This window comes from Danio aesculapii, chromosome 12, assembly GCF_903798145.1.
Source record: "Danio aesculapii chromosome 12, fDanAes4.1, whole genome shotgun sequence".
NCBI classification, from domain to species: Eukaryota; Metazoa; Chordata; class Actinopteri; order Cypriniformes; family Danionidae; genus Danio; species Danio aesculapii.
The window spans coordinates 33,469,179-33,495,335 of NC_079446.1; the positions used below are offsets into that span (position 1 = coordinate 33,469,179).

At 36.8% G+C, this 26,157-nt stretch overlaps 1 protein-coding gene across 1 annotated transcript in view; it reads right to left on the reverse strand.

Moving 5' to 3' along the window:
• The window catches only part of grin2cb (glutamate receptor, ionotropic, N-methyl D-aspartate 2Cb), a 62,564-nt gene that overhangs the window by 12,339 nt on the left and 24,068 nt on the right, over positions 1-26,157 (reverse strand). Inside the window, 2 exon segments of the mRNA XM_056470205.1 lie at positions 2,524-2,692; positions 13,025-13,236. Coding sequence (XP_056326180.1) covers positions 2,524-2,692; positions 13,025-13,236 — 381 coding nt within the window.

The window sequence follows — 26,157 nt, forward strand, 5'->3', positions numbered from 1 at the left end:
ATTCTGAAAGGTACTGAAAATCTGACATTACAGCAAAAATAACATCTTAAACATATTTAGGAAAATAATAAACATGCAATCATGCAAATATCTTGGCACAATTATTGACTCTAAACTTTCCTTTGATGAGAATTGTGCAGCAGTGTGTAAAAAGGGGCACCAGCGATTATTTTGTTTGAGAAAGCTAAATCATTTCCATATTGACAAACACATGATGATTTTATTTTATCATGCTTTTCTTGAATCCATTCTACCCTTTGCTTTGGTGTCATGGTTTGGGAATCTCTCTGTCAAGAATAAAAACTCACTAAATCAGATAGTTAAGTGGTCCAGTAAGCTGACTGGGGTGTCACTAGCTAATCTAGAGGCTGTGTACACCAGGCAGCTAAAGAGAATCACAAATTCAATTTTAAGTGACACTGCTCATCCCCTACACTCAGAGTTTCAGCTCCTTCCTTCCGGTCGCAGGTTTTTAGTAAGCTGTAGAACGAAACGATACAAAAATTGTTTCATACCGGCAGCCATTAGATATTTAAATAAGGCATAGACTAAAGCAAAGGTATTTCGGTGACCTGTATATTTTAGATCGCTTTAAACATTTATTTGTGGGGGGATATAAACTTCATTTATACTTTATAAGTGTTTTTATGTTTATGTTTTATGTCCTAATGTTCATTTGTTGTTGCTACTGTGTGAGTTCCTTTGTGTGGCACTGTTGTGAGATGAGGACTCCTGACTGCAAACCAAATCTACCTTCGGGTATAAATAAAGTAACCTAACCTAACCTAACCTAACCTAACCTAACCTAACCTAACCTAACCTAACCTAAGCTAACCTATGAATTATTGTAATATTTCACAATATTCCTTTTTTAAATATAATGGATTAAAAAAGTCTTACAACCCAAGACTTTTGAATAGACCATTTTGAGGGATGTTAACAAAAACAATGGTCCCAACGTATTTCCTGTTGTACATTTTTAATTTCTATAGCTTCCGAGAATCCAAAAAGAGCCACATATCAATAAATAGTGTTATGATAGCTGTTTTAACATCAAGTTATGACTGAATTGCTTCTTGTTACAGTTATGAAACAGTTTGATAACAAGCAGGAAAGATTCATGGGCCAATGACATGACCACATTGAAATGGTCTATAGTTTAATGACTAATATACAGTTGAAGTCAGAATTATTAGCCCCCCTGAATTATTAGCCCCTCTGTTTATTTTTTTCCCCAATTTCTGTTTAACGGAGAGATTTTTTCAACACATTTCTAAATTTATCTTTGCTATGATGACAGTAAATAATATTTGACTAGATATTTTTCAAGACACTTCTATACAGCTTATAGTGACATTTAAAGGCTTAACTAGGTTAATTAGGTTAACTAGGCAGGTTAGGGTTATTAGGCAAGTTATTGTATAACGATGGTTTGTTCTGTAGACTATTGAAAAAAAATATAGCTTAAGGAGGCTAATAATATTGACCTTAAAATGGATTTTAAAAAATTAAAACTGCTTTTATTCTAGCCGAAATAAAACAAATGAGACTTTTTCCAGAAGAAAAAATATTATCAGACATACTGTAAAAATTTCCTTGCTCTGTTAAACATCATTTGGGAAATATTTAAAAAAGAAAAAAAAATCAAAGGGGAGCTAATAATTCTGACTTCAATTGTATACTGTCTCAAAACAAGATAAAGAGTCCTTTAATTTGTAAATTAAAGACAAATGCCCACACTAATATTAATAATTTCATGTGCATCACAATTAAGACTGTTGCTACTGTTTTCCAGATTCTACAAGGAATAGAAATGGACATGAACCACTAGGTCTGTCATCACGCAACTTGTAACATTGCAAATTAGTGTTGACAGATTTGCTTTGCCGTCACACGCAAGCAGCCTCTTGAATGAAAAAAAAAATCCTCATACTGCACTCTTGTCAGCCCCGAGTTTGTCTTCCATTATATAATAATTATTAATCTCATTTAATGATCTATTGCTCTAGCAGTGTGAAAAGCATTTAAGCTGCATACTGTATGTGAAGCGAGGGTTTTGCTATCTTTAAACTCCTGAGCATGTGAGCAGATGCAGGTGATGAGAACCGATGAAGTGATCAGCAGCTGTGGAAAACACTTAACCACCGGATTAAGTGACACTACACACAGCAGGAGGTCACAGGATGAAATGTGTCGAGATCGCATTTTAAAGCCAGTTATGCGCCATGAATGCCCTTAACAAGTTTAGCTGCAATAATTGGAGGTTTGAGGAACTCTGGTAAATACTGAAAGAAAACAGGGTGTGAGTAATGCTAGGAAAAGCGCGTTGACACTGTCATAGGAAGCTGATTTATTTATTTTTTTCCGAATCACGCTGTAAACTGTTTTATTTTTATATTCTCAGATGTTAATTTAGCTCATTTCCCATGAGCTCTGAACTGTTGACATGTTTGAAGTGTGAGGGTGTTTATGTGAGAAAAAGAGAGAGAGAGAGAGACAGAGAAAAAATGTGCCATTTCATACCTCTCCAATCATCCCATTCCAGACGCCACGGACCATCTTGCCATGTTTCCCATTGGTGACCAGATAAAGGTCATATGAAAACTTAATGGTGCGTGAGAGCTTCTTTAGAATGTCTATGCAGAAGCCTTTGCAGCAGAGTTTGGTGTAAGGCTCGGTGTGACCAATTATACTGCAAACAAAAAAATACATTACACATTTACTACAATGTTTCACCAAAATCTTTAATTAAAAACCAACAAAAAATAAAAGTCAGTGGTAAAGTCACCTAAAAGTTATTTCTTTTTGGTTATATTTCATATATTCTGACCCCATGTTTTAACTTAATGCCAAAATATAGTCATATGCACCACTTTCAAGTTACTGCTTGGATGCTTTGGTGCATTCTTTGAAGATTGAATGCTTCAATCAATTGTAACTGCATGAAAATACCAGACATGCAGATTTCAATAAGGATAACATTTTCTTTTTGGGTGACTATTCCTTTTTTCCAATTAGAAACCACAGTTAAAAAGGTTACATGGTTAAAAGGGGTTCAGATGCTCCCACTGAACATTTGGCAACAAGGATCAAAGCGTATGGTTCTAGGGCAAAACATATGGTGTGACACACATCTGAAAGGAAGATTACTGACAGAAAGGCTAATTAATTGGAATAATACAGACATGAATATGCAGAGAGGAAATAATCTGTGTTGCTATAAGAGGATATGAAGATTAGAAGACTCTGTGTGTACAGAGGTTAAAAATGACATCTATGCACTGTAAGGAAAAGATCAGTAGAAAAAAAATGAAATTTACAGCTCATTTTTTGTCTTTTCATTTCATTTGTACATATAAAGACACTTCATTTTAAAGTCATAATGAAATCAAAATCAATCCTTTTTTAAAATGGAATATAGTATATAATATTTTTGGGGAATTCATGTGCCTTTGTAATATTTAATCAAAATAATTTGACCCCATTTTTGCAATGACTTTTTTTTATGACATGATGCGAGGACAGGATAACCTGTTGCGCACATGAGCACGCACCAATAGCAAACTGCATTCATTCAATCAATTTCTGCACAAATTTAAGATGCGCAATTACTTTTTTCTCATTTGAGAGGCATTTACAGGGATATGCATCACAAAATGAAAGAAAAGACCAGTGCAACTTCTCCCAATGTAATGGAGGCAGAAGTAAAAGTAAACCTCCCTGGCATCAAGAAGTAAACTAGCAGTTTTTGCATCTAAGTTTGCACTCCCACCTCAGAAATGCAGTTTCAAATCTTTTGCAAGCCTGGAAGTGTTATATTGGTGCTGTGACTCGGATGGGAGCAAAGTTTTTGTAGGGTGAGTGATATAGAGGCTAGCTAGAAAGATCCTATAGATGTCGGCATCCAGCATTCTTAATAACCTTTATTTAACCAGGTAAGTCAACTGAGAATCAGTTCTCATTTACAATGACGACCTGGCCAAGAGGCAACACAAAAAAAAGATATGAATTAGCATGGACACAATACAACAACAAATTCACAGATGCAGATAATAACATAAAATTAAATCTATGTGACCTCATAATATATTTTGGGAACATTTGTGCGACATGATGGTAGTAGTGCGACCTGTTTTGATTTTTGTTCTAAAAACATGATGAATCGGTCTTCCCTGCTGCTATTTTTGGTTATATTAGCTGTTAATCACTCAAGGCGTTCAGCTGTCAGATGACAAGGAGCTTTTGTGACCGCGGGAAGTGCAAAGGGCTGAAGTTTGCGGAAGATGCAATGAAAAGTACATAGGTTTGCAAACCCACCTAAAGTTACAAATTATGGCGCAGATGAAAGCGATCATCTGATAAGTGTTGATCCGCCAGCCGAGATTGAGTGTTTTCAGATAGAGTGCAGAAAGACTCGGAGTGGATCAGCTGTTTAATGGCCTGAATCTCCATACGTTACATTCACTTTTTTACAGAAACAGAAAAAAGTAAATCGACGCGAACCGAAACCAAAACATTTAAAGTGTGGTAGAGGTGAGACTTTTCTTCCTTTCTTTTATCCGTTTTTTTCTTGAGATGTATATTATTTTTCTATTTAGCTACTGATGACTGCTTTGCAGAGCCTCACGGTGGTGCAGTGGGTAGCACAATCGCCTCACAGCAAGAAGGTCGCTGGTTCGAGCCTTGGCTAGGTCAGTTTGCGTTTCTGTGTGGAGTTTGCAAGATCTTTCCGTGTTGGCGTGGGTTTCCTCTGGGTGCTCCGCTTTCCTCCACAGTCCAAAGACATGTGCTATAGGTGAATTGGGTAAGCTAAATTTTCCTTAGTGTATGTGTGTGAATGGGAGTGTATGGATGTTTCCCAGTGATGGATTGCAGCTGGAAGGGCATGCGTTGAGTAAAACATGTGCTGGATAAGTTGGTGGTTCATTCCGCTGTGGTGACCCCAGATTAATAAAGGGACTAAGCCAACAAGAAAATGAATGAATGACTGCTTTGCAGCTTTCAGCATTGAGTTGATTGATTTATTATGATCTTACGTTTGTTTTGTAGCTGAAATATTATTTGTTTATTAAATTGACATGCATATAAAAACAATAGTGCAAAATGTATATTTCTCATTGAAATGCTTCATTTTTGTTTAATGCAAACCACCGATTTATTTTTCATAATGTGACAGTAGGACTTTTTATAGCAGATACAGTAACTCACATTCAAGCACATTCAGAGCAGAATGATAATGAGAATTGCAATTCATTGTTAGTATTATTGTCATCATCGTCATCATTCATATTTTATAATTATTAGACATTCATTTTGGAATTTGATAAAAAACTGTTTCTGGTTTTTGTTAGTCCTGAATTATTGTTTTCAAATACAATAAATCTGTGAATTTGCAGTGGTGCGCATTCATTTTTGTTGGGTGCTCCTAAATTCTTTATGGTGTTCCTAAATTTTTGAAGTTGGGAGCACCGGTGCCAACCAAGTAAAAAAGTTAATTTCGAGCAGTGATAAATATAGTGGAGTTTTCCGAATAAGGGTTTTGTAAATGAACAGTAACCATTGAATTTGTCAACGTGATTAAAGAGAAGGCCAATTCAGTAAAGAATACAGATCACAGTTATGAGTATTAAATGGCACACCGGTAACAAAATGAATTGCTGCATGGTATATAACATCCAGTTTGTGAAGGAGAGTTGTTGAAGCTGATCTGTAAATCAATGAAGCATTCTTCAAATGATCTTACAGAAGAAAGAAACTCATAAGGATTAAATACCATGTGTGGGAGAATAAATGAGGTCATTTTCATTTTTGGGTGAACTATAACACAAAAAAAATGCAACGTGTGATTTAAAATATGGCTGATAACCTGTGAAAGTAAATGAAACGGTCCTTCATGTTAACACATTACACTTATTTTCACTGAGTTTCCTTAGAGTACAGTAAATCTGAGAGCATATCTCTCTGACCTGAGGAGAACAGCCGAATAGCCCACGCAATTATGTTTAATCATACCAATAAGCTCATATTAGTAGATAAATACAGACTCCAAAAAGCAAACAAACAGCTGTTTATTTGGCAAACTGCTGCGATTTAAAAAGCCATAGCCAAGAATCGATAGAAACGGTGTCTTGGTTGTGAGCATTCACAATAAAAATGCTCAAAACAAAGCAATGGCCTCTATTAACTGTTATATGCTGGAGGCATTGAGCGGAGCAATAATGATACATCACCTCTAACCTCCCCCAGACCTCCTGCGTAATGAGCTGTACGGGGAGTGGACTCGGGGCGGAGGGCCGGCAATGCAGGGTGTGCGGCACCGGCAGCAACCATAACAAAGAAAGATAAATGAAGTGCTTGGAAAGATGAGAGTCTTCCTCTGCGAGCGGTCTGGACGTCACATAAACAAGTCTCTCTGCTAGTCTGTCTCACCACCTGCAAACGGTGCTGGCAGTTTGGGTTAAGTGGGCTGTGAATTGAGGATGAGATGTTTAATCAGTCAAACGCACACACGCAAAGCACAAGGGGGACAGTGATGAAGAGAAAGTTGGTGTCAAAGTGCATCCGTCTGTTTCCTGGCATAATAGACAGACTCGCTGCCTAGGGACTGCCAATCAATTATTTCTCCTTTAAACAAAGTTAATTAGAGCACATTGAGACTTATGGATCTCTGTTATCATTGGCATATAGTCTGTTATTGTGAAACAGCTGGACGAGACATGGACGTGGGGCTTGACCTATCTATTGCAGAAATGGGTGTAGCACATTGATCTGGTTGTGGTGGACTAATGGATTTCATATCCAAACATAGTGTTACATTAGTGCCACTGTCTGCTGACCTTGATATACGTGGCATCATAAATGCCAGTGACCGCACTGGATGCTCTAGTGGTGCCAACATATAGCTAGAGTTTATTCTATTTAAGCGAGAGCTAGTTCACACTATTATTTAAAAGTCTGGGGTTAGTATGGATTTTTAACAAGATTTTAGTTGTCTCTTTTCCTTACCGTTGCGGTTTTATTACAAAAATACAGCATTATTGTGAAATGTTAATACAATTTAGGGCTGTGCAGTTAATCAAAATTCAGTTGTGATTCCGATTTTGGCTTCCAACGACTATGAAAAAACATTAATCGATAAAATGATTATTGCACAATATCCTGCCCCATTTTGCAGCAGTACGCATTTATTCCACAGCAAAGCTTAGTATTACATGAAAATTAAGCATATACTGCGTGACTTTTTTTAGCACGGGATGCGCTTCATTTATTAATGTGTATCTGATTCATTCATGTTTTTATAAGTGCAAAAGAGAATGTATGCTGTTGTATGTATGCACTGAGCCTCAGAGATGAGCTGAGGACACACATCTGAAGTCGACTTAAGGTCAGCACTTTAATGGTCAAATACATGCAAAAATGTGTAGAAACGCAGTGTTTAGTTATTATTCACATTAACCCTCGTTTGTAATGTAATAAACGAACGTAATAAGTTGAGAATGAAAAGGCATGTAAATTGGAACTGCATGGCTCTTATAGCGACAGCGCACTATATTCCTGCTGCTGACAAAATCACTCGCTGATTTTTACTGAAAGACTGTTCTAGTTTTAATAAGAAACATTTTTTTTATAGTGAAGATGCTTAAAGCTGTTAGTTTCATATTTTTTATTCTGTGTTCTCTTTTCATAATTTTGAGAACTTAGTTATTTTTAAAAATTGTCCCATTTTGCTTCAGTATTAGGAAATTGTGAAATTTAACTTTAATCTTTGAAGGTGTAATAGCAACCTTATTTTTGTGGAGGAATATATTGTGACCAAAAAGATTGTGATTATAATTTTTCCAATAATCATGCAGCCATATTAGATTTTTTTTTTTTTTAAGTTTGTTACTTTACATGGATTTCAAAATTAATTGGCTCATGTGATAGCTAAGCTGATTTTCCAGCAGCCATTAAACCAGTCTTTATCGTCACACAGTCCTTCAGAAATCATTCAATGTGCTGTTTTGGTGCTCAAGAAACATTTGCTATAATCAATGTTTAAAAGAGTTGCGCTTATTTGATTTCAATCCATGTAAAAAAAGATCTTTGATGATCAAAAGATGTCAAAAGAACAACTTTTATTTAACATCAAATGTTTTCTGGCACAACATTCTGTCAATTTTGAACAAAATAAATCTTCTGAATAAAATGATTAAGAAAAAACATTAAAGACCCCAGACTTTTAAAGAGCATAGTGTGTGGGGGGGTTGGTAGGTGTGTGCAGGTTTTTGGAAATATCAGGACACAAACTTGTGTAATGACATGGGTATGACAGAGGAATTACAAGGAGAAAGTGAGTTATCATGACATTGTCTATATTTTTTAAAAAGGCTTATACATTTTTTTTTTTTTTACAAAAAGGGGAAAATGCACACAGTTTCCTGTGATGGGTGGGTTTATGAATAAGGTTGGGGTAGGGTGATAGAAAATAAAATTCGTACCGTATAAAAACAATGGAAACCTATGTCCCCACAATTCACAAAAATAAGGGTGGGTGCATGTGGTTTTGATGTCATGTTAATGACATGGGTATAAACCTAGGTATTACAATGTTGAGGTGGTTTATGAGGACATACAAAGTGCTTAAATGCTTTACAATTTAAAAGGTTTACTGTGAGGGTTGGGTTTAGGGGTACAGGTAAGATAAGGCGATATAATACATGGTTTTTTACAACGTAAAACACATTACACCTATAGAGAGCCATCATAAACCACCAAAACCAACGTGCCGGATTCATACACATTTTTACTAAAATTCCAGGAGTTTTTCAACATTTTCAGATAAATATTCATGACCTAATGTTTCACATAATGTCTAGATACATGTAGAAAGAAGAAAAAAGCACATTCAAATGTATTACAGCATATCAAAACTGTGACAGTCTATGTAGTTTACATTTACTTTTATATCTGTAAAATGGTTTTAGAAAGTATCTTAGTGTCTGTGGGAACATTTTAGAAATGTTGGCTTGTGTTTTCAGAAGACTAATAAGAATGGTACAAAATTAGCCTTTAGTACCCACAGTATCTAATCTCTGTAGTTAGAGGTTGTTTCTGGACATGACACTCAAAATGTTTCCTGAATTCCTGTGAAAGCAAGTAAAAGAAAGGCAAAGCTGAAACTGTGAGTTACCCCACGCAGAGAGTGTCATGGACCACGTAATTGTATTTAATATTGACCCAATATTATCATCTCAAAAATATTCAAGTACACAGATATTTGTAAAACTTATTTTTCACGACTTTTCCAAAACATTTTGGGTTTTATTTGTTTTTCCAAAACTTTTCCAGGCCTGGAAAATGTCTTGTCAAAACTCTATGACTTTTCCAGGTTTTCCATAAACCCTGAACGTGTGTTTGTGCGGGAGAACAATGCCTGGTCTCTCAAACCATATTATATACACTTACTTTATGCCAAACTGATAATAGTTTTCCATTCTGTATCAATGATGAGTTGATATAAGAATTCAAACATAAAGAATCATGGGGCAATATATCTATACGCTCACAAACGAAATGGCTATTGTTTCCTCTGATCCAATTAAAAGCAGTTGTCATACTTTCCGGAACTTTCTGAACACCAGTGCCAATTAGCATGAAGGTGTGTGATGGGCCCAGAGCAGAACGTCACCATTACAGTTATTGATCATTGTTTCCCCTTCAGCCATCACACATTCCCCGAGGGGTGATTACTCTGCTTTATGATTTATTTACACTCTCTCCCCTCAGCATGGAGCCATAATGAGCCTGTCATCTCTCTCTCTCTGGGCACGACACACTCCTCACTCACCATGTGTTACCTCTAGAGCAGCACAATTCACTGAACCCACTTTCATTTACCTGAGGGAAACAAAGGCAAAAACTTTTTGAATCGCACTATTTTACTGTTCACAAATTCCACCGACAGAGGAAAGCAAATTACTGTGATCAAGGAGTCACGTATTTTAAATTGCGAGTTTACGCCTAGGGCAAAGAGGGTTGAGGGATTAATTGCTGGAATGAGCTAAACAATTCCTAATAATAGGTTTGGGGTCTTCAATCCAGTGAGCTTGTGTTTAAATCATTAAGCCTCCTGGTAAATGAAGATGAGACCTGATGGCGTTCACAAGAGCACTAACATTCAGTAGTCGAGTTCGGGAGTCTCTAAGGTGCTTAAATTGGGCCTCATTTTCATTTTTAGAAACACTAATACATCCTATTTAGACTTTTGCTTTAAGGTGGTGCTTTTATAAATGACATTATGTAAATGAGTTGCGATGCTAAACTGTATTATTTATAGAAATGTGTAAGTGCAGTAAACTCGTCTCAACATCACTTAATATTTGTTGCATGTCATGTAAATAAATAGATATCAAATAAATGATCATCTTATATACATGAAATACTAAACAGCATGTTTAGTATTATGAGCGATCAGGTTGCTGTGAGGCTGTTTGAAGCATAGGAGCTGCGGTCACAGACATGCTAGTTAGAAAGCAATATTGGAATGGTCTTGCATGTGTTTAGACCTTTTTACATGTATAAAAATGGAAAGTTTTTATTTATTCAAGAGTTCACACTTAGATAATACTCGACTATGATAGCAGGTTTGGCATGCTGTCCCGGGAGAGAACCCTGAGCTTGGAGATAGAGGAGCCCAAGGATCCTGCCTGGTCAATGAGCATTAGGAGGGATACAAGCTCAGGTATTTCTCGAGAGCCCCCAGTTTGCTTTTTACATATACTTTGGTTAATATGGTGGTTCTAATTGATTCAGTATGTATGCGTTAAGTGCTTGTGACTGTTATTACAATTCGCTTATGTAGATGTTTTTAGACTGTGGGAGGAAACCGGAGTACTCAGGGAAAACCCATGCGAACACGGGGACAACATGCAAACTCTGCGCAGAGAGTACAGACTGGCTCAGTTAAAACTTGAACCATTGGCCCTCTCGCTGCGAGGCAGCAGCGCCCGCCACTGAGCCGCCATGTTGCCCGATCGTAGAATTGAGGAGGGGGGGGGGTTTCCAAAACGAAGATAGGGAATGAAGTTTAGGCAGGATATTTATAGCAATTTTGGAATGATCCGATAGGCTAGCTAAAGATTAGCAATAAGGATCAGCTGTAGTCGATTCATATCACATGCTCCTCTCGAAATTAGTGTGTGAAACTTCACTTATTTTCTGTAAAGCTGCTTCTGACCATGACATGTTCACACAAAATGGTTATAAGAGACATGTTTAAGGGATTTTATGGAACATCCTAAATTTATTCTCTTAGGTAAGGAGAGATCTCTACTTAAGTGTCAAACTTAGAGGGAAAATGTGCTTGATCACTTCGTTCACTTTTTATACACTTTACCTGTTCCAACGACTTCTCTTTTGGAAAACCTTAATGCCTCAGTTTGCTGTTGTATTTACTTGCCTGCCTCACTACTCTTAAATAAATTTGCATTTGGATCCTCATCTCTCAGTCATTATAGTATTCAACTTAACAAATGCAATTAGAGTGCAATTTAAAGACTTTAATTGTTAACTAGGCAAGGTAGGTTAATTAGGCAAATCATTGAATAACAGTGGTTTGTTTTAGCCAATAGAAAAAAATTAAATTTTAAGGAAGTTAATAATATTGACCATAGCTATTTTAATTCCTTTCAGCCAAACTAAAAGAAACAAGATTTTCACCATAAGAAAAATATAATAGCAAATACTGTGAAATCTTTTCTTGATCTGTTAAATATCACTTAATGTATATCACTTAACTCTATAGTGATATCACTTAAATATTACTCTAATAATTTTGCCTTCAACTGTAGTTGTCTGTTACAAGTTACTTACAATCATCAACATAATGTCTAAAGGGGACCTGATGCTATGAGTGCTAATTTCACCATTCACAGACTAATTACTCAAATTTACTCAAAGCATCCTATTTTAACCATTGTTCACCTATTACTTACAAACCCATATGCAGACGCTACAAAATGTCAAAAACACACCAAGGGAGGCAAATCTTCTGAAGTCATATGACTGCTTTGTGTGAGGAAATAAAAGATGTAATTTAATTTTGTTATTCACTAGCAATCTTCACCTCCAGTGAGCTGTTAACTTGAGAACGGCTGTGAGCAGTTCATTAAGTCATAAACTGACCCAAAAACCAGTCGTCAGTGAATAAATCATTCTTCTAAACTTACCAACTCAATGATCCTTTCATAACATTTCTCAAGTTAATTTCATGAATTTTTTGAAGCCTTATAGCTATGATCAATGTGTTTGAATGGAGAAGACCTACACGAAGAGTCTTGCACAGAAGGAAGTCTTGCATTTCTTTTCTTTTTTCCTTTTGGTGAACTTACCACTTTAAATACTCCAGTAAGATAATTAGCTGCATCTTGAACTCTCGACAAGCTTGCAAATGCAACATCCCAATAAAACGTGTAATAAGCTCACTGGACTGTAACAAGTAGCATATGCTAAGTGACTTCCGTGCCATATTGCTAAATGGGGACGTTTGCCAGTTTTTTGCAGGCTTTTTTAGACTTTTCTTTTTAATTAGCGAACTGTTTTCTAGCATCGAGAAAAAAGCTGGCAAATCATATAAAACAGTTGTGCACAGGCAGAACATGGTGGAGATTTTCCACCAAGAGTTTAGTAAAGCTCGCTCTTGTTTTTAGACATTCCTGTTTGTGTTTGTACGGTGACTCATTCTAGAAAGTGAAAAGGTTGCTGTTGCTTATTTTATAATTATTAATGGCTACCTATTATCCCTGTAGTAGGCACAATCCATCCAGTGGACACTCTTTATTGCTTCTCTTAATAAGAAACCATTTGTTTATAGCATCAGTGTAATCAAATTATCATGTTTGCGTGTGCAGCAGAGAGAGTATGATATAATGTGAAGACTATGGGTTATTTTCTAGATATTGGTATCATAAACAACCTCACTTGAAGGAAATCGTCTTGCAAAACAACAGATGTTGACCTTTTTAAGCTACGTTCACTGGTGTACCTTTCAGTCCTGTTGGACTGTCGACGGCACGGCACAGTATTGCGCACACAAGTGCCGGTGGCAGGATCAACACTCTCCACGATGACAAAAGGCCGTTCCTCCAGTGTGGCCACGGTCAAATGCCGGTTGTCTGACACGGGCTCCAAGAAGCTGCCGTAACGAGGCCATACAGGATAACGCATCTGCAAAATCCCTCCCTCGTAGCTTCCAACCTGTGGATGGATTTAGAAGAGGTTTAAATGTGGATTAACCTTCATAAATTGCAAACAAAGTAAAGGTTAACACAGAAATGTGCTCTTTATCAGCCCCTTTCACACATTCAGTCTTTTCTGGTAAATTTAATGACAGTAATTATAGCAGACCACGTACATGAAATGTAGTGATGCACGATATATCGGCGGCCATATTGATATCGGCCGATAAATGCTATTTTTAAGGTTACCGATATCTTAAGCCGATAGATTATGTAATTGTACAGAACTGCCTGCCTCAAGCATTCCTCGTCGAACTTGTTCAGACTTGTCCAGTACACTATAACAGAGCTTTCCTGACATTGTTTATTCTCCGCACTACTTCCTCTATTAAGTCCGTCCTTTCTTTGTGTGGTATTGCTGTGCGTTAATAACTTAGTAAGTAACCATATTCCTTATCATTGTAGATATGTTTGATAGAGTGGTATTGTGTATTTTGGTTTAAATCTCCTCAGGAAAAATATTAAATGTGTAAACATAATAGCAGCGATGCACATGTGCTGAACAACTCGTTGGGTTGTTTGCAATCTAATATGATTATTTGTTATTATCAATGCGTTGCTAGTGTTTACTTGTGTATCGATTAAATTCCATTTTGGTTTTTATCCTATTATTTTTATGCAACAGTGAAGTTGCATGTTGATTTGTTATGGAAAGAAAAATAAGTAATTTATTTATGTTATACAGTTGAAGTCAGAATTATTAGCCCCACTTTGATTTTTCTTCTTTTTTAAATATTTCTCAAATGATATTTAACAGAGCAAGGAAATTTTCACAGTATGTCTGATAATAGTTTTTTCGTCTGGAGAAGGTCTTATTTGTTATATTTTGGCTAGAATAAAAGCAGTTTTGTAATTTAAAAAAAATAAAATGTAAGGTTTATTTTTTAGTAATAGTCTACAGAACAAACCATCATTATACAAGAGTTAACCTAGTTACCTATTAACCTAGTTAAGCCTTTAAATGTCACTTTAAGCTGAATACTGGTGTCTTGAAAAATATCTAGTAAAATATTATTTACTCTTATCACGGCAAAGATAAAATAAATCAGTTATTAGAAATAAGTTATTAAAACTATTATATTTAGAAATGTGTTGATAAAAATCTCTCCATTAAACAGAAATTGGAGAAAAATAAACAGGGGGGCTAATAATTCTCACTTCAACTGTAGGTCTATATCATTCTAGGTCTATACATACATTCAGTTCATAGGATCAGTTCAAACTTTTATGAATTTTTAAAATAAAATCAGCTGTTCACTGTATAAAAATATAACATTTTGAAATATTTATATTTATCGGCTAATATATCGGTTATCTTAAGAGTTATCAGTTATCAATATTAGCCAAGAAATCCATATCGGTGCATCCCTAATAAAATGCATATCAATATAAGTTGTCACTCTTTGACAACTACACTCAAAACATTGCTGGGTTGTTATATCAAATAACCCAACATTGATATATAGCTTTATTTGTTAGAGAAAAATACACAACAACACAATGATGACTGACAGATGGACAAAAACATCCCTCATAATAGGCTGATTCAGTCCAGTATGAGTTTATTTTGAACTTTTCTTTACAATATACCAGTTATTCGTATTAGTTTTAATCAATAAAGATTTCCCAGCAAAAATATGACTCAAGCTTTGTTTTTCTTTTAAATATATAAGTTAATAAAAGGCTGGCTCAGTGGTTAGCACTGTTGCCTTACAGCAAGAAGGTCGCTTGTTCAAGCCCCGGCTGGACCAGTTGGCATTTTTGTGTGGAGTTTGCATGTTCCCCCTGTGTCCACGTGGGTTTCCTCCTAAATTCATATTTTGACCCTCAATCGTAACCCAAACCAAATGCTACTATAGCATTAACACTAAAACCTGAACCCCTATAATTCTCAAACTAACCCTTCCTAAACCTCACCATACCTCAGACATATTAGAAATAAATATTGGTATTTTTCAGAATAAAATGTAGTAACACAGTAAATCCAGTCTTGTGGGTATTTAATGCTAATACATTGTGGTTAAAGTCACCTGACAGAATGTTGATCATTTTAAGTTTGATTATATCCTCTTAGGTTTTGGATATATAGGCAAAACAACACACACACACACGCACGCACGCACACACACACACACCCTAACATTCAAGCAACTGACAGAAGTGATAAAGGAAAATGTTCCAAAGTCCCATTCGCTGAGTCTTCCTCATGGGTATGGTGTTTTTATTCATCATCCGCTGTTCAATCCAATACATTATTCGTTTGTCGCGCCATCAGAATGATGTATAATCAAACATCAGCAGATTTCTTATGTTATTCTCTTTTATTGCTCTTATTTTTTAAGATTTCCCTCTGAATTCGTAATAATGGTTAGAATTTATACTACTCTGGTAATGAAGGTGTTGCACAAAGTCGTAAATCTCCCAGGGCTCAGAGGCTCATGGGAAATCTTTACAGAGCTGTTTGTAGACTGTGGAAAAGCCCTATTATCCAGAGAGAGCTCAACCCACTGGTCCAGCTCAGCTTAAAAGGAGACTATGGAGAGACGATCTCAGCGCCACCTGCTAAGAATCCCCAAATTTTCCAAAGAATGCATGCGTCACGGCTAAATACCAAGGGAGGGAGATGTAGGAACCTGCTGTCCATCTCTGTGACCCTCTTTAAAGGTGCATGAGAAAGGAACATACACTCCAATCCATTAGCTGGAGTAATTATTACTATACACGGCTGTTCTTTAAAATGTTTGACCCATAGACACATAGTATAGCATCTGCATCATATCTTTTGACCAAAATGTAAAGGAGCTCAACAAGAATGTACTGTTGCATATCCTTTTACAACAAAAGACAGGAAAGCTCAGGGAAGTGTTGCCACTAATTGTGCAGCAGCTGTTTGACAGCCTTTCCCAAATGCAGCAGAGGCTTTTCGGATTGGGAATTGTAATCCATGTTTGGTTATGGTATTAGCTGTGAGGGGAAGTGAGCGTGATAAGCCTCGGCAACAGGGATTTATTGAAGAATCATTCATAAACTTCAGCAGAACAAATAGATTCGATCTCCAGGCTCCGGGTGTGGATAACATGCCAACCTGGTGGCACGTCACATCTGATCATTAACAATGAAGACAAGAGCAATGACGAACATTTTATTTGCACATTTATTAAGCACTGCGTTGTGGAATCGCTAAAGAATGAATCCAGACAAAGCCCAGCAGTTATTTCTGTCTATATCTGTTTTAGTGAGCACTTTCCGACCAGCGACTCAAATAGGCCGTGTAGTGAAAGTGAGAGGTGTAGTAATTCAGCAGAATATAATGGCTGTAATAGCAGGGTATTCTATTCTTGTTCTATGGCACAAGCCAGATTTCATTCCGGGGAGATGTCTGTTATTTGGAATAGCCTATTTTGTCGCTGCCTATAGCATGCCTGGGATACTTGAGCAGAGATTTTCAAAAGCCGTTGTCTGTGCAAATACTAAACCAAGTCATCATGTGCTTCAACTACAACAGCATTTTGTCTATTGCAGTGGTTGAAAATGGACTGCGAGTGTGATCTGGAAGGGTTGGGGATGGGATGGTGGGGGGTAAAGCACTTTTCACTCAATTGACTTCTATTTATACGTATACGAATGCTGCAAACTGGAAACGCAAGATTGTGCAAAGTTTTTCATGTCGCTGTGTTCCAAAGTTCAAGCTTGGTAAACTCTGACCTTGAGGATTGACCAATAGAGAATTGACGATAGAGAATATGGAATATATATCATTGTCGGATCTTTTTTTAAAATCTGGCCTCTCTTCACAGAACTATACGACAACATTTTTTCATGCTCAAACTTTAGTGTGACTGCAGATTAATGGCCCGTTTCCACTGAGTGGTGCGGAGCGGTTCAGTTTGGTTCGGTATGCATTTATGGCCGTTTCCACTGTGAAAAGGTACCAAAAAGCGAACCATACTGCACCACTTTTTGGGTATAATTTGCAAAGGTTACCTAGCACGACAAAAGGGTACTAAAAGGCAGAGCTAGACGCACAGCTGAACACTATTGGTTTGAAGAGAAACGTCATTAGCGTGTACTCAAGCCAGTAGAAAATAAAGGAACCACCATTTTTAAATGCACAGCCGAGACATTACATCGTAATATACACATATAATAATGAGCCATGGTTGACCCGAGCTCAAACAATCCTTGTCATCGTCTTAATGAACAGCCACAAAGCCAAGAAGAACAAAATCTGCCATGTCCTTTTGTTTTACAAGGCCATCTAAAAGCTTGATATATTTGAAATAACAAATTTTTTGAGCTGATGATAATAACGTGCGTGTGATTATTGAAGTGCTTCTGACATCCAATCCTTTCAGAAATGGACAAACACGAGACTGATGCACAAAAAAACAAAGGAAAAGCCAAAAAAACAAAGGAGCAAATGATTCTTTCAGCAACCTAAAACATGAACAAACTGCCATGTTTAACTATTATCATGGAGTTTATAATCAAATCATGTTCATAGAAAGGTTAATAATGAACATTTATTTAAGTATTTATGTGTATAAAGCATCTTTTTTGTGAGAAGTGCTTCTTATATGATATGTGAACGACTTGTACAGCTTTATTTTGACATTTCATCGAGCGAAAATGACATCGACTGAAACTTTCTATTGGTACCCTTTTGGCAGTGGAAACGCAAGCCATACCCGTGGAAACAGGCCCTAAGGGTGCTTTCACACCTGTGCTTCAGTTCGTTTGGTTCAGTCCAAGGGCAACAAATGATACGTTGTAGCATTTTTCAGCAATTTTGGCTTCTTTTTGTACCACACTGATTGCTCTGGCCCAAACCAGTTGAACCGAATCAAAATGCAGTCATGTGACAAAATACACATCACTCGTTGGCCAGATGTGTCATTGAACGCATTTTGTAAACTGCTTTTCAATTGGTCAGAATTAACGTACGTGCATATACATATGGGACTCCCAAAAATAAACTAAGAGACAGACAAAAAGAATGACTGGCGGACTGTTTCTCTTGTGATCATTAATTTTCTTTCCGCTTAGTGTCTTATTTATTAGAGTTCGCCACACTGCCAACTATTCCAACATATGTTTTAAGCAGTGGATGCCCTTCAAGCCACAACCCAGTACTGGAAAACACCCTATGGGGGAAACTGGAGTACCCGGAGGAAACCCGTGTCATCACGGGCAGAACATGTTTTTGCATCTCGTTTATATACACTATGAACAGCAGCTACGCTAATTATTCTCTTTATTCTCTATTTCCACTTGGCGATACCCGAGGCCCTCAGACTATGCAGCGCCACGGATTCGATCCAAGACCAGCAACGAGATGATCCCAAGGTTTCCATAATCATGGACCAGGCCGTATCCTGAGCAGCTGCTCTGGTGGTTATGGAGGAGTGGAGTGCATGAAACTGAGTCCCGTGATGCTCCAGAGACAGACGTGTCTTTGCTGAGGTCCAGCTTCTCCAGCCTCTGGCGCCAGCTCTGCATGAAATGTTTGGCCAGAGAAGAACTGAGCCTGGTTTCTGTCAAGGTTTTTTTATCCTTCACTTTCGCAAATTGGTGAATTTTTTACCTCGCCTCTGTCGCCACTGGCTTGCATGGTTCGGGATCTGTAGAGCTGCGCATTTGCATGGATTTGCTCTTCAGTGTTTGGACTCTCAGTAATAATTATTAAACCACACTGAACTGAGCTAAACTGAACTGAACTTAAACTCTGAAAAACGAACTGACACTTTCAATTTACTATGATCTTCTATGTGAAGCTGCTTTGACACAATCTACATTGTAAAAGCGCTATAGAAATTAAGGTGAATTAAATTCAATTGAATTAAATTAAAAACATGAAAACTCCACATAGAAATGCAAACTGACCCAGCCGGGACTCGAATCAGCAACCTTTTTGCTGTGAGGCGACAGTGCTAACCACTGGGCCACCGTGGAAATTAAACAGCAAACTAAAAAACAGTGAAGGTGCATCGCAAGTCACTTAAGAAGTTATTGGTAAAGCACTGTAAACAAATACCCTTATCCCATAATACACAGCATAGCTGACTACGGAAGCTGGTTAAGTCCAAAAATCTGCAGTACTCTTTGCTTTTGGTGCATTCTTGAGTGTGATTGCTGCATTTACACCTGCACAAATAAACCACACCGAACAGGAAAACGAACTCTAGTACTATTCAACCAAACTAAATGAAGTATGAAAGCACCCTAGAGTCTGAAACCACCATTAGAACAATGTTAAATGCTTAAACAAATTGCAACAAACCATAAAAACCAAATGGTTAAAATGATTTATTACTTTTTAAGGGAGTCATGAATTAAGAAGCTACCAACATGGGCTCATTGTGAAAACGTACCTCTGTATACATTTCTGGAGAGTGTAACTTATGTAGCCAGAGCTGCATATGGCTGCATTTTGTCTTTAAAACGAATGCTACGTTGCGGTATGATGTCACCAACGGATTCAGTTTTTTTTTTGTGCTACCAGCTAACCCCGTAACTCTGTGTGGATGGCTTTTTCGCTGTTACCAGTTTGCTTAGTGGCTCGGCGCACATTGGCGGACTTGAGACACAGAGAAGAGTTGACCACGACAATGGGGTTCGAGTCTGCTGAAGAATTGTTCCAGAAAGTGGGTAAGACAAAAACAAAAGGCATAAAATAAAATAAACCAGTAAAAATTAGGGTGAGAATGTGGTAAAATCTGAAAACGTGGTAAAAATGAAAGCTTTTGTTTCTCTGGATTGCTTTAGAAGACACTGGCGGTTGGGTTTAGGGAGGCAGTGGATGGGACAATCAGTGCTTTTGAAAACAATATCGGTTGGGTTTAGGGAAGGGGGTGGGTGGGGATATCGGTCGGTTGGTCAGTCAGTCCGACAGTGGCCTCTGGTGGATTTACGCAAGAACAGAGACGCGAATGCTACTTGCGAGAGAAATTTGAGATCTGAAAAAGCGTACACAGTGGCCTCTTGTGGATTGGCCAAAAACAAAAACTGCAAAAAAAGCGTACCTCCTGGGACATATTCCGCGCTGTCCAGAAATGTATACAGGGGTACGTGCCCATAATGAGCCTGGGTTGGAAACTACAATACACACATTTCATTCAAAATACATAGAAATGAAACAGATTATTCAGAAGATGCCACTGGCTTTGGCTTTGTTGACTTTTGCACAGTAAATATGTTTCATACCGCAAAACATCTGGGTCCTGAAGGAAAACCAATCTCCTAACATTTCCTTCAAAACCACCCCCTAATTGCACAGATGCACAAAGACGTTTTACATTTTAGTTGTGCCCAGACTGATCTGCGTCATTAGGGCTTTGTCTGTTTTGAATACCCCATCTCTGTGTCTCGGTGCTGTCAGTACGTCTGTACTTTAAAAAACAGGGAAGCAATGATTCATCCCGCTAATGACTTCAGCACACAACATGAGCAGGGTGTGCACAGCAGGGGAAAGTGAAGCGGTGCAGAGAGTGTCAATGGGAGCATGAGAGGGGCTACAGAGCAAGGTGACCAGATATAGATAAACTGTTATGTCACACAGAGGGGGGGTCAGGTGAGTTGTGAAGGCCAGAGGCTAGGAGTTCAACCATGAGAGACTGAATTTAAAAGGAATCTATCAAAACCTCCCAAACCCCCCCCCCCCCCTCACCCCCACCCAACACATTAATCTACTTATTAACAGAAGTACGAATTACTCCCATTAATTGCACGGTTTATTTGCACACACCGTCTGCATTGTTTTAATGCTCAATTTACTAAAGGAATTATGCAAATTAGCAAACACACCTGCAAAATCATCAATGCTGAATGCTATTTGCATGTGGCACTAAGCAGAGAAGGCTTGAAAAATCTAGATGGGATGGTTTAACAGTGTAGTATAGCTTCACCACTGTGATTCAGATGTCTTGTTGACACTGCGTGGCTGGATACATGCCCAGCTATAATCATTTTCTCCATCGTTTGATTAATTACTGCTGTCATGATCAATAGGACATGTACTAAAACGTCTCTTTTAAATAAATACCCACGTACAGCCGTTAACGGCGCAAAGTTAATTCTGCTGTGCCAAAAGCAATGGTTTTTTGTGAATAAGGCACAATGTGTAATGAGCTTAATTTGCAGAGAAAGAGGGCTTGTTTGAGCGGAAAAGAATGACAGTTATCTCATTTAAATATTTAATTTAAATTGCAGCACATTTAGCAGCTGGTTAAGCAGAAATACCAGACACAAAAGTGGTGCAAAAATTCAGTGTAGCGACTTCTTTTTTCAAAGCGAGGTTATAAAGGTTCTTTCAAACTATTTGCCATTAACAAGATTGAGAAATCGAGTGCTTTTCCCCCCTGGTCTCAGATTACAACAGACATCTTCTAAAATCCGTATCCTCTAATCCACCTAGAGAAGGGCATAATGACCGGATGTAAATTTGGATGTCAGTTTGATCTCTATTTATTCCTCTAATCTCTTTTTGTAGTCAGGTGGTGTTCACACATTGCCAGGCGGCCTACACATGTCGCTATCACAGAGGCCAAAGTGCTGGAGGGCTGGCCATGTGAGAAAAAAAGGGCTGTTTCAGAGAGCCAAGTATAATTGCATCATGAACCGGTGCTGGAGGAGCTTCTGAAGCTGGCTTTTATGATTCTTCAATCTTAATGTGAAAACTTAGGATCAACAGAAGCTAAAAAAAGCTTTATAGTTAAATGTAAGGCAGCAACTAACGATTATTTAATAATCAATTAATCTGTCGATTATTTTTTCTGATAAATCGATGGATCGGATAAAAAAATGAAAAGAAATGCATTCATTTCCAACCCTTTATTCAAAAACAGAACTAAAATCTTTAGAAGGTGCACAAACATGTTGTCCTTGAACATACCTGAGCTGTTATAATAATAATAATAAAAAAATTTAATTAAAAACAAAAAAAAAAAACCTACAAAATTAGCTTTGTCCTGTTTTCAATCCAAATATCTACAAAATCTTAAATCAAGATACATACTAGACAGATGAAATAGCATAAGAAATTGTCTTGTTTTCTGAAAGAAACCCACCTCAAAATTAAGTGATTGTTTGCTTAAAACAAGCAAAATTATTTACCAATGGGGTAAGAAAAATAATCTTAATGTGATATAATCTCAAACAGAAGTTTTAAGCATCACTTAATTTTCTCGTGCCATTTTTCATGTCTAGTCGTGATCTAAGATTTTTTAAATATTTGGACTGGAAACGAGATGACCTCACAAAGTAAGAAAATCTTTTTTTGCAGTGTAGCTATACATGATGACAGATCTTGACAAAAGGCGAGTGAATAAAAAGGTGTCTTAAGACTTGCTTTACTTCTGTTATTAACCCTTTCACTGGTGAGTTTAAAAGATTCTATCTGGCCCAGGGGTGAGTTTTGTTGGGCAATCATTATTTTAATGTTTTTACATTTACCCTTAATGTTTCCATGGCGATGTGTCATGTTTGTCACGTCACACCGCAGCCACAATAGTGATGTATGACAGATGTGTCCCTTTGGTTATGCTTTTTCATTTTAATATAAAATATTCACAAGCTTGCTCATTATGTCATCAACTACCTGATAATCCAATTCACAAAGACGTGTAAGGGAGTGATTTTGTTGTTTAAAAGACGTATAAATGATCTTGATCGTGATCTTAAACGTGAAATGGGCATCACCATGTTTACTTGCGGCCGTGCACATGTCTAATTCATTAAAGCGGAAAATGCAGGATTCAGCACGTAAATTCATCAGTTACTCCCAAAATGCATGCAAGCATCCGTCCCCCTCACTTTTAGAGACAGACCATTTAGAGACAGGTGATTAATAATTATATGAACATATGATCTCATACAGCCGCAACCCCCTCCCCCCCACTTTTAAAATGTCCGCTACGCCCCTGATTACTTTATTTTCTTGTGTGTTACTGTGATGGTGATTAGTAGCTGTGTTAATGACACTGAACTCTTTCTTAATTGAGCTGAATTGAACTCTTTCAATATTAGTATGTTTCTCTGCTTGAGGATAAGCTGTTTATGATGAGCATTGGTTTATTATGTGATTTTCTCATCACCACATGCTTTTTGTTGTGTCTCTGTCTTTCACAAGGGTACGATGTGTAGATGTTAGTCGTTTAAACACTTTAGATTAATTAAATATAGTTTAAAAATTATTCAAATGTAGTTTAACATAAAATGTAGAAATGTATCTGATGGTGTCTACCATATTTCTTTTTTAAATATGACCACAGCTGCTTTTTTCCTTTTTTAAGTAAATGTTACATATTTATTTCAGTGTGTAGGGCAAATTTACATTAGAGCACAATTCTAAAAAAGGTGTTGATTGGAGTGAAAGGTTGTGCAGATGATGTACTGGAAATGTGTAAATTAATGAACACATAGCACATAACAAATCAATGAACATAGACCATAGCAGCACTTTTAATGATCTACAAAAGTACCCATTTGCTCAGGATGTTAAAATAATGACACAAAATACAAGTAAATTGACTATTGCAACCCTTAATTATGCTACATTGTTCTTTTGTTTTAATTCTGTCCCTCTATAAATCTGCCTATAGTGCGTCTGAAGAAGTCTCCATATGCTTATAAATAAGATGATTGGTGTTTACACCAAATTTAATTCACACTAGTGAAAACAAATGAATTCTAGTGCTAGTTCTAAATAACTGAATAACAAAAACTTTTTAAAAGCTACTGAAATAAACAGGGCACTTTTGTTCCACATATACATTTTGTTAGAGGTCAGCCACTGTAAAATGGCCAAGAGGTCAAAAACCAAAAGTTAATGACTGTCTGTAATCATAAAACAGAACCCTAAAGCCTCTGTGGTGCTACAGAAAGTTTTTGTACTTAAATACTTAATAATTTCACCTTTTCAATGTTTAAAAACAACATTTCTTTCAGCGATGTGCAAAATATTAGCAGATATTGTTATTGTGAATAACTTTATTGGTCAAGCCCATTGCATTAACATCAGAATCAGAAAGAGCTTTATTTCCATGTATGTTCACACATACGAGGAATTTGTTTTCGCAACAGAACTTCTACAGTGTAACAGAATTACAGACCGGGCAAAAAACAGATAATAAATATATTTTAAAAATAGTGAACGCTACTTACTTCTATTTTTAAAATATATTTATTATCTGTAACATATTTATTATCTGTAACTGTATTCATTTGGTAGATGCCTTTATCCAACATGACTTTGAAATGAATTGCCTTTGTCAGATATATTTGGTGACTATAACATTCTTGACTATTACACTTTAAGTTGATTAAGAAGTTTTGTCAGTTAGGATAAAGTTTGTTTGTGTAATACTAATTCTGTTACATTACAATGTCATATGAACTGCATTATAATCACTGCATAGATAACAATTTTAACACCTTATTTTAGCATCCTATTTCAGATAAATGAAAAATGTTTATCTATGGCAGTATCTGTTAAACTTAATAAATATTAATATTTTAATACTATTTAAATTGATTTTAGATGCCTACGAACAGAGATAGTTGCTAGACACTGCCAAAAATGAAATGCAGTAGCCAGAGCTGGATATTTTAGCTTATTTGTGCTCATTATTTTTCAGCATTGCTTCTGCTGGTGTTGCACAGGAATATTAATAAAACTAATTTGAATACACAGAGAATTGCTAAAAACAATACCAATATTATCTCCCTTTTTTTGGAAGACATTATTCAGTGGAACAAAACTTTGTAACAGATATGTTTATGTGTATATTTATATTCTGACCTGAAATATATTAAACAATATGTGATCATACCAAATCTTAAAGTTTAAAAAATATATTTTTTCCACTTCCTTAAAAAATGTTTTACTGCTTTACGTAACTAGTGGTTTATAGGATAGTGGCAAAGTATAAAGATAAAAAATATCCAATAGCAGTAGGGGGCTGCACAGTGCATATATGATTCTTGTTCTACACAGAGTATGTCTGACTAGATTTTGGTGTATAAAGCCTTTTTTGTCTTTGACCTATATGCAATAAGGTCAGTCATATAAATAACTGTTCATGCCTTTTGACCGACATATTTGTTTGTAAATCCTGACAGTAGGTTTTTAGAATTGAATGAGACTTTGTGCTGGTGCAATAGGAATTGTGGGTAACACTTTACAATGAGGTTTTGTTAGTTAATCATTTACTAACATGAACAATGATTTCATTACAGTATTTGTTCATGTTGATTAAGGAAAACACAGTTGTTCATCATTAATTCCAACCCAGGCTTATTCTGAAAACGTACCACTATATACATTTCTAGAGAGCACCAAATACGTCCCAGGAGCTTTTTTTTTTTTTTTTTTTGCAGTTTTTGTTTTCGCGAATCCACCAGTGGCCGCTGTGTACGCTTTTTCAGATCTCAAATTTCTCTCACGAGTGCCATTCGCGCCTGCTGTTCTCGCGTAAATACACCAGAGGCTGCTGTCGACTGACTGACTAACTGACAGATCAACTGACCCACCCTCCTCCTTCCCAAAACCCAACCAACAGTATTTTCAAAAGCACCGAATGACTCAACCACCCACATCCCTAAACCCAATTGACAGTTTTTAAAAGCAATCCAGAAAAAGAAAAGCCCTCGCCTGATTTTTACCACGTTTTCAGATTTTACCACATTCTCACCCTGTTATTTACTTCTTTATTTAATTTTTGGCTTCTATTTTTGTCTTATCTGCTTTCTGGAACTGTTCTTTGCCGGACTCAAACCCCATCGTCGTGGTCAACTCCTCTCTGTGTCTGAAATCCGCAGATGTACATGGCGAGCTAATGACAAACTGGTAACAGTGGAAAAGATGTCCATACGAAGGTAAGCG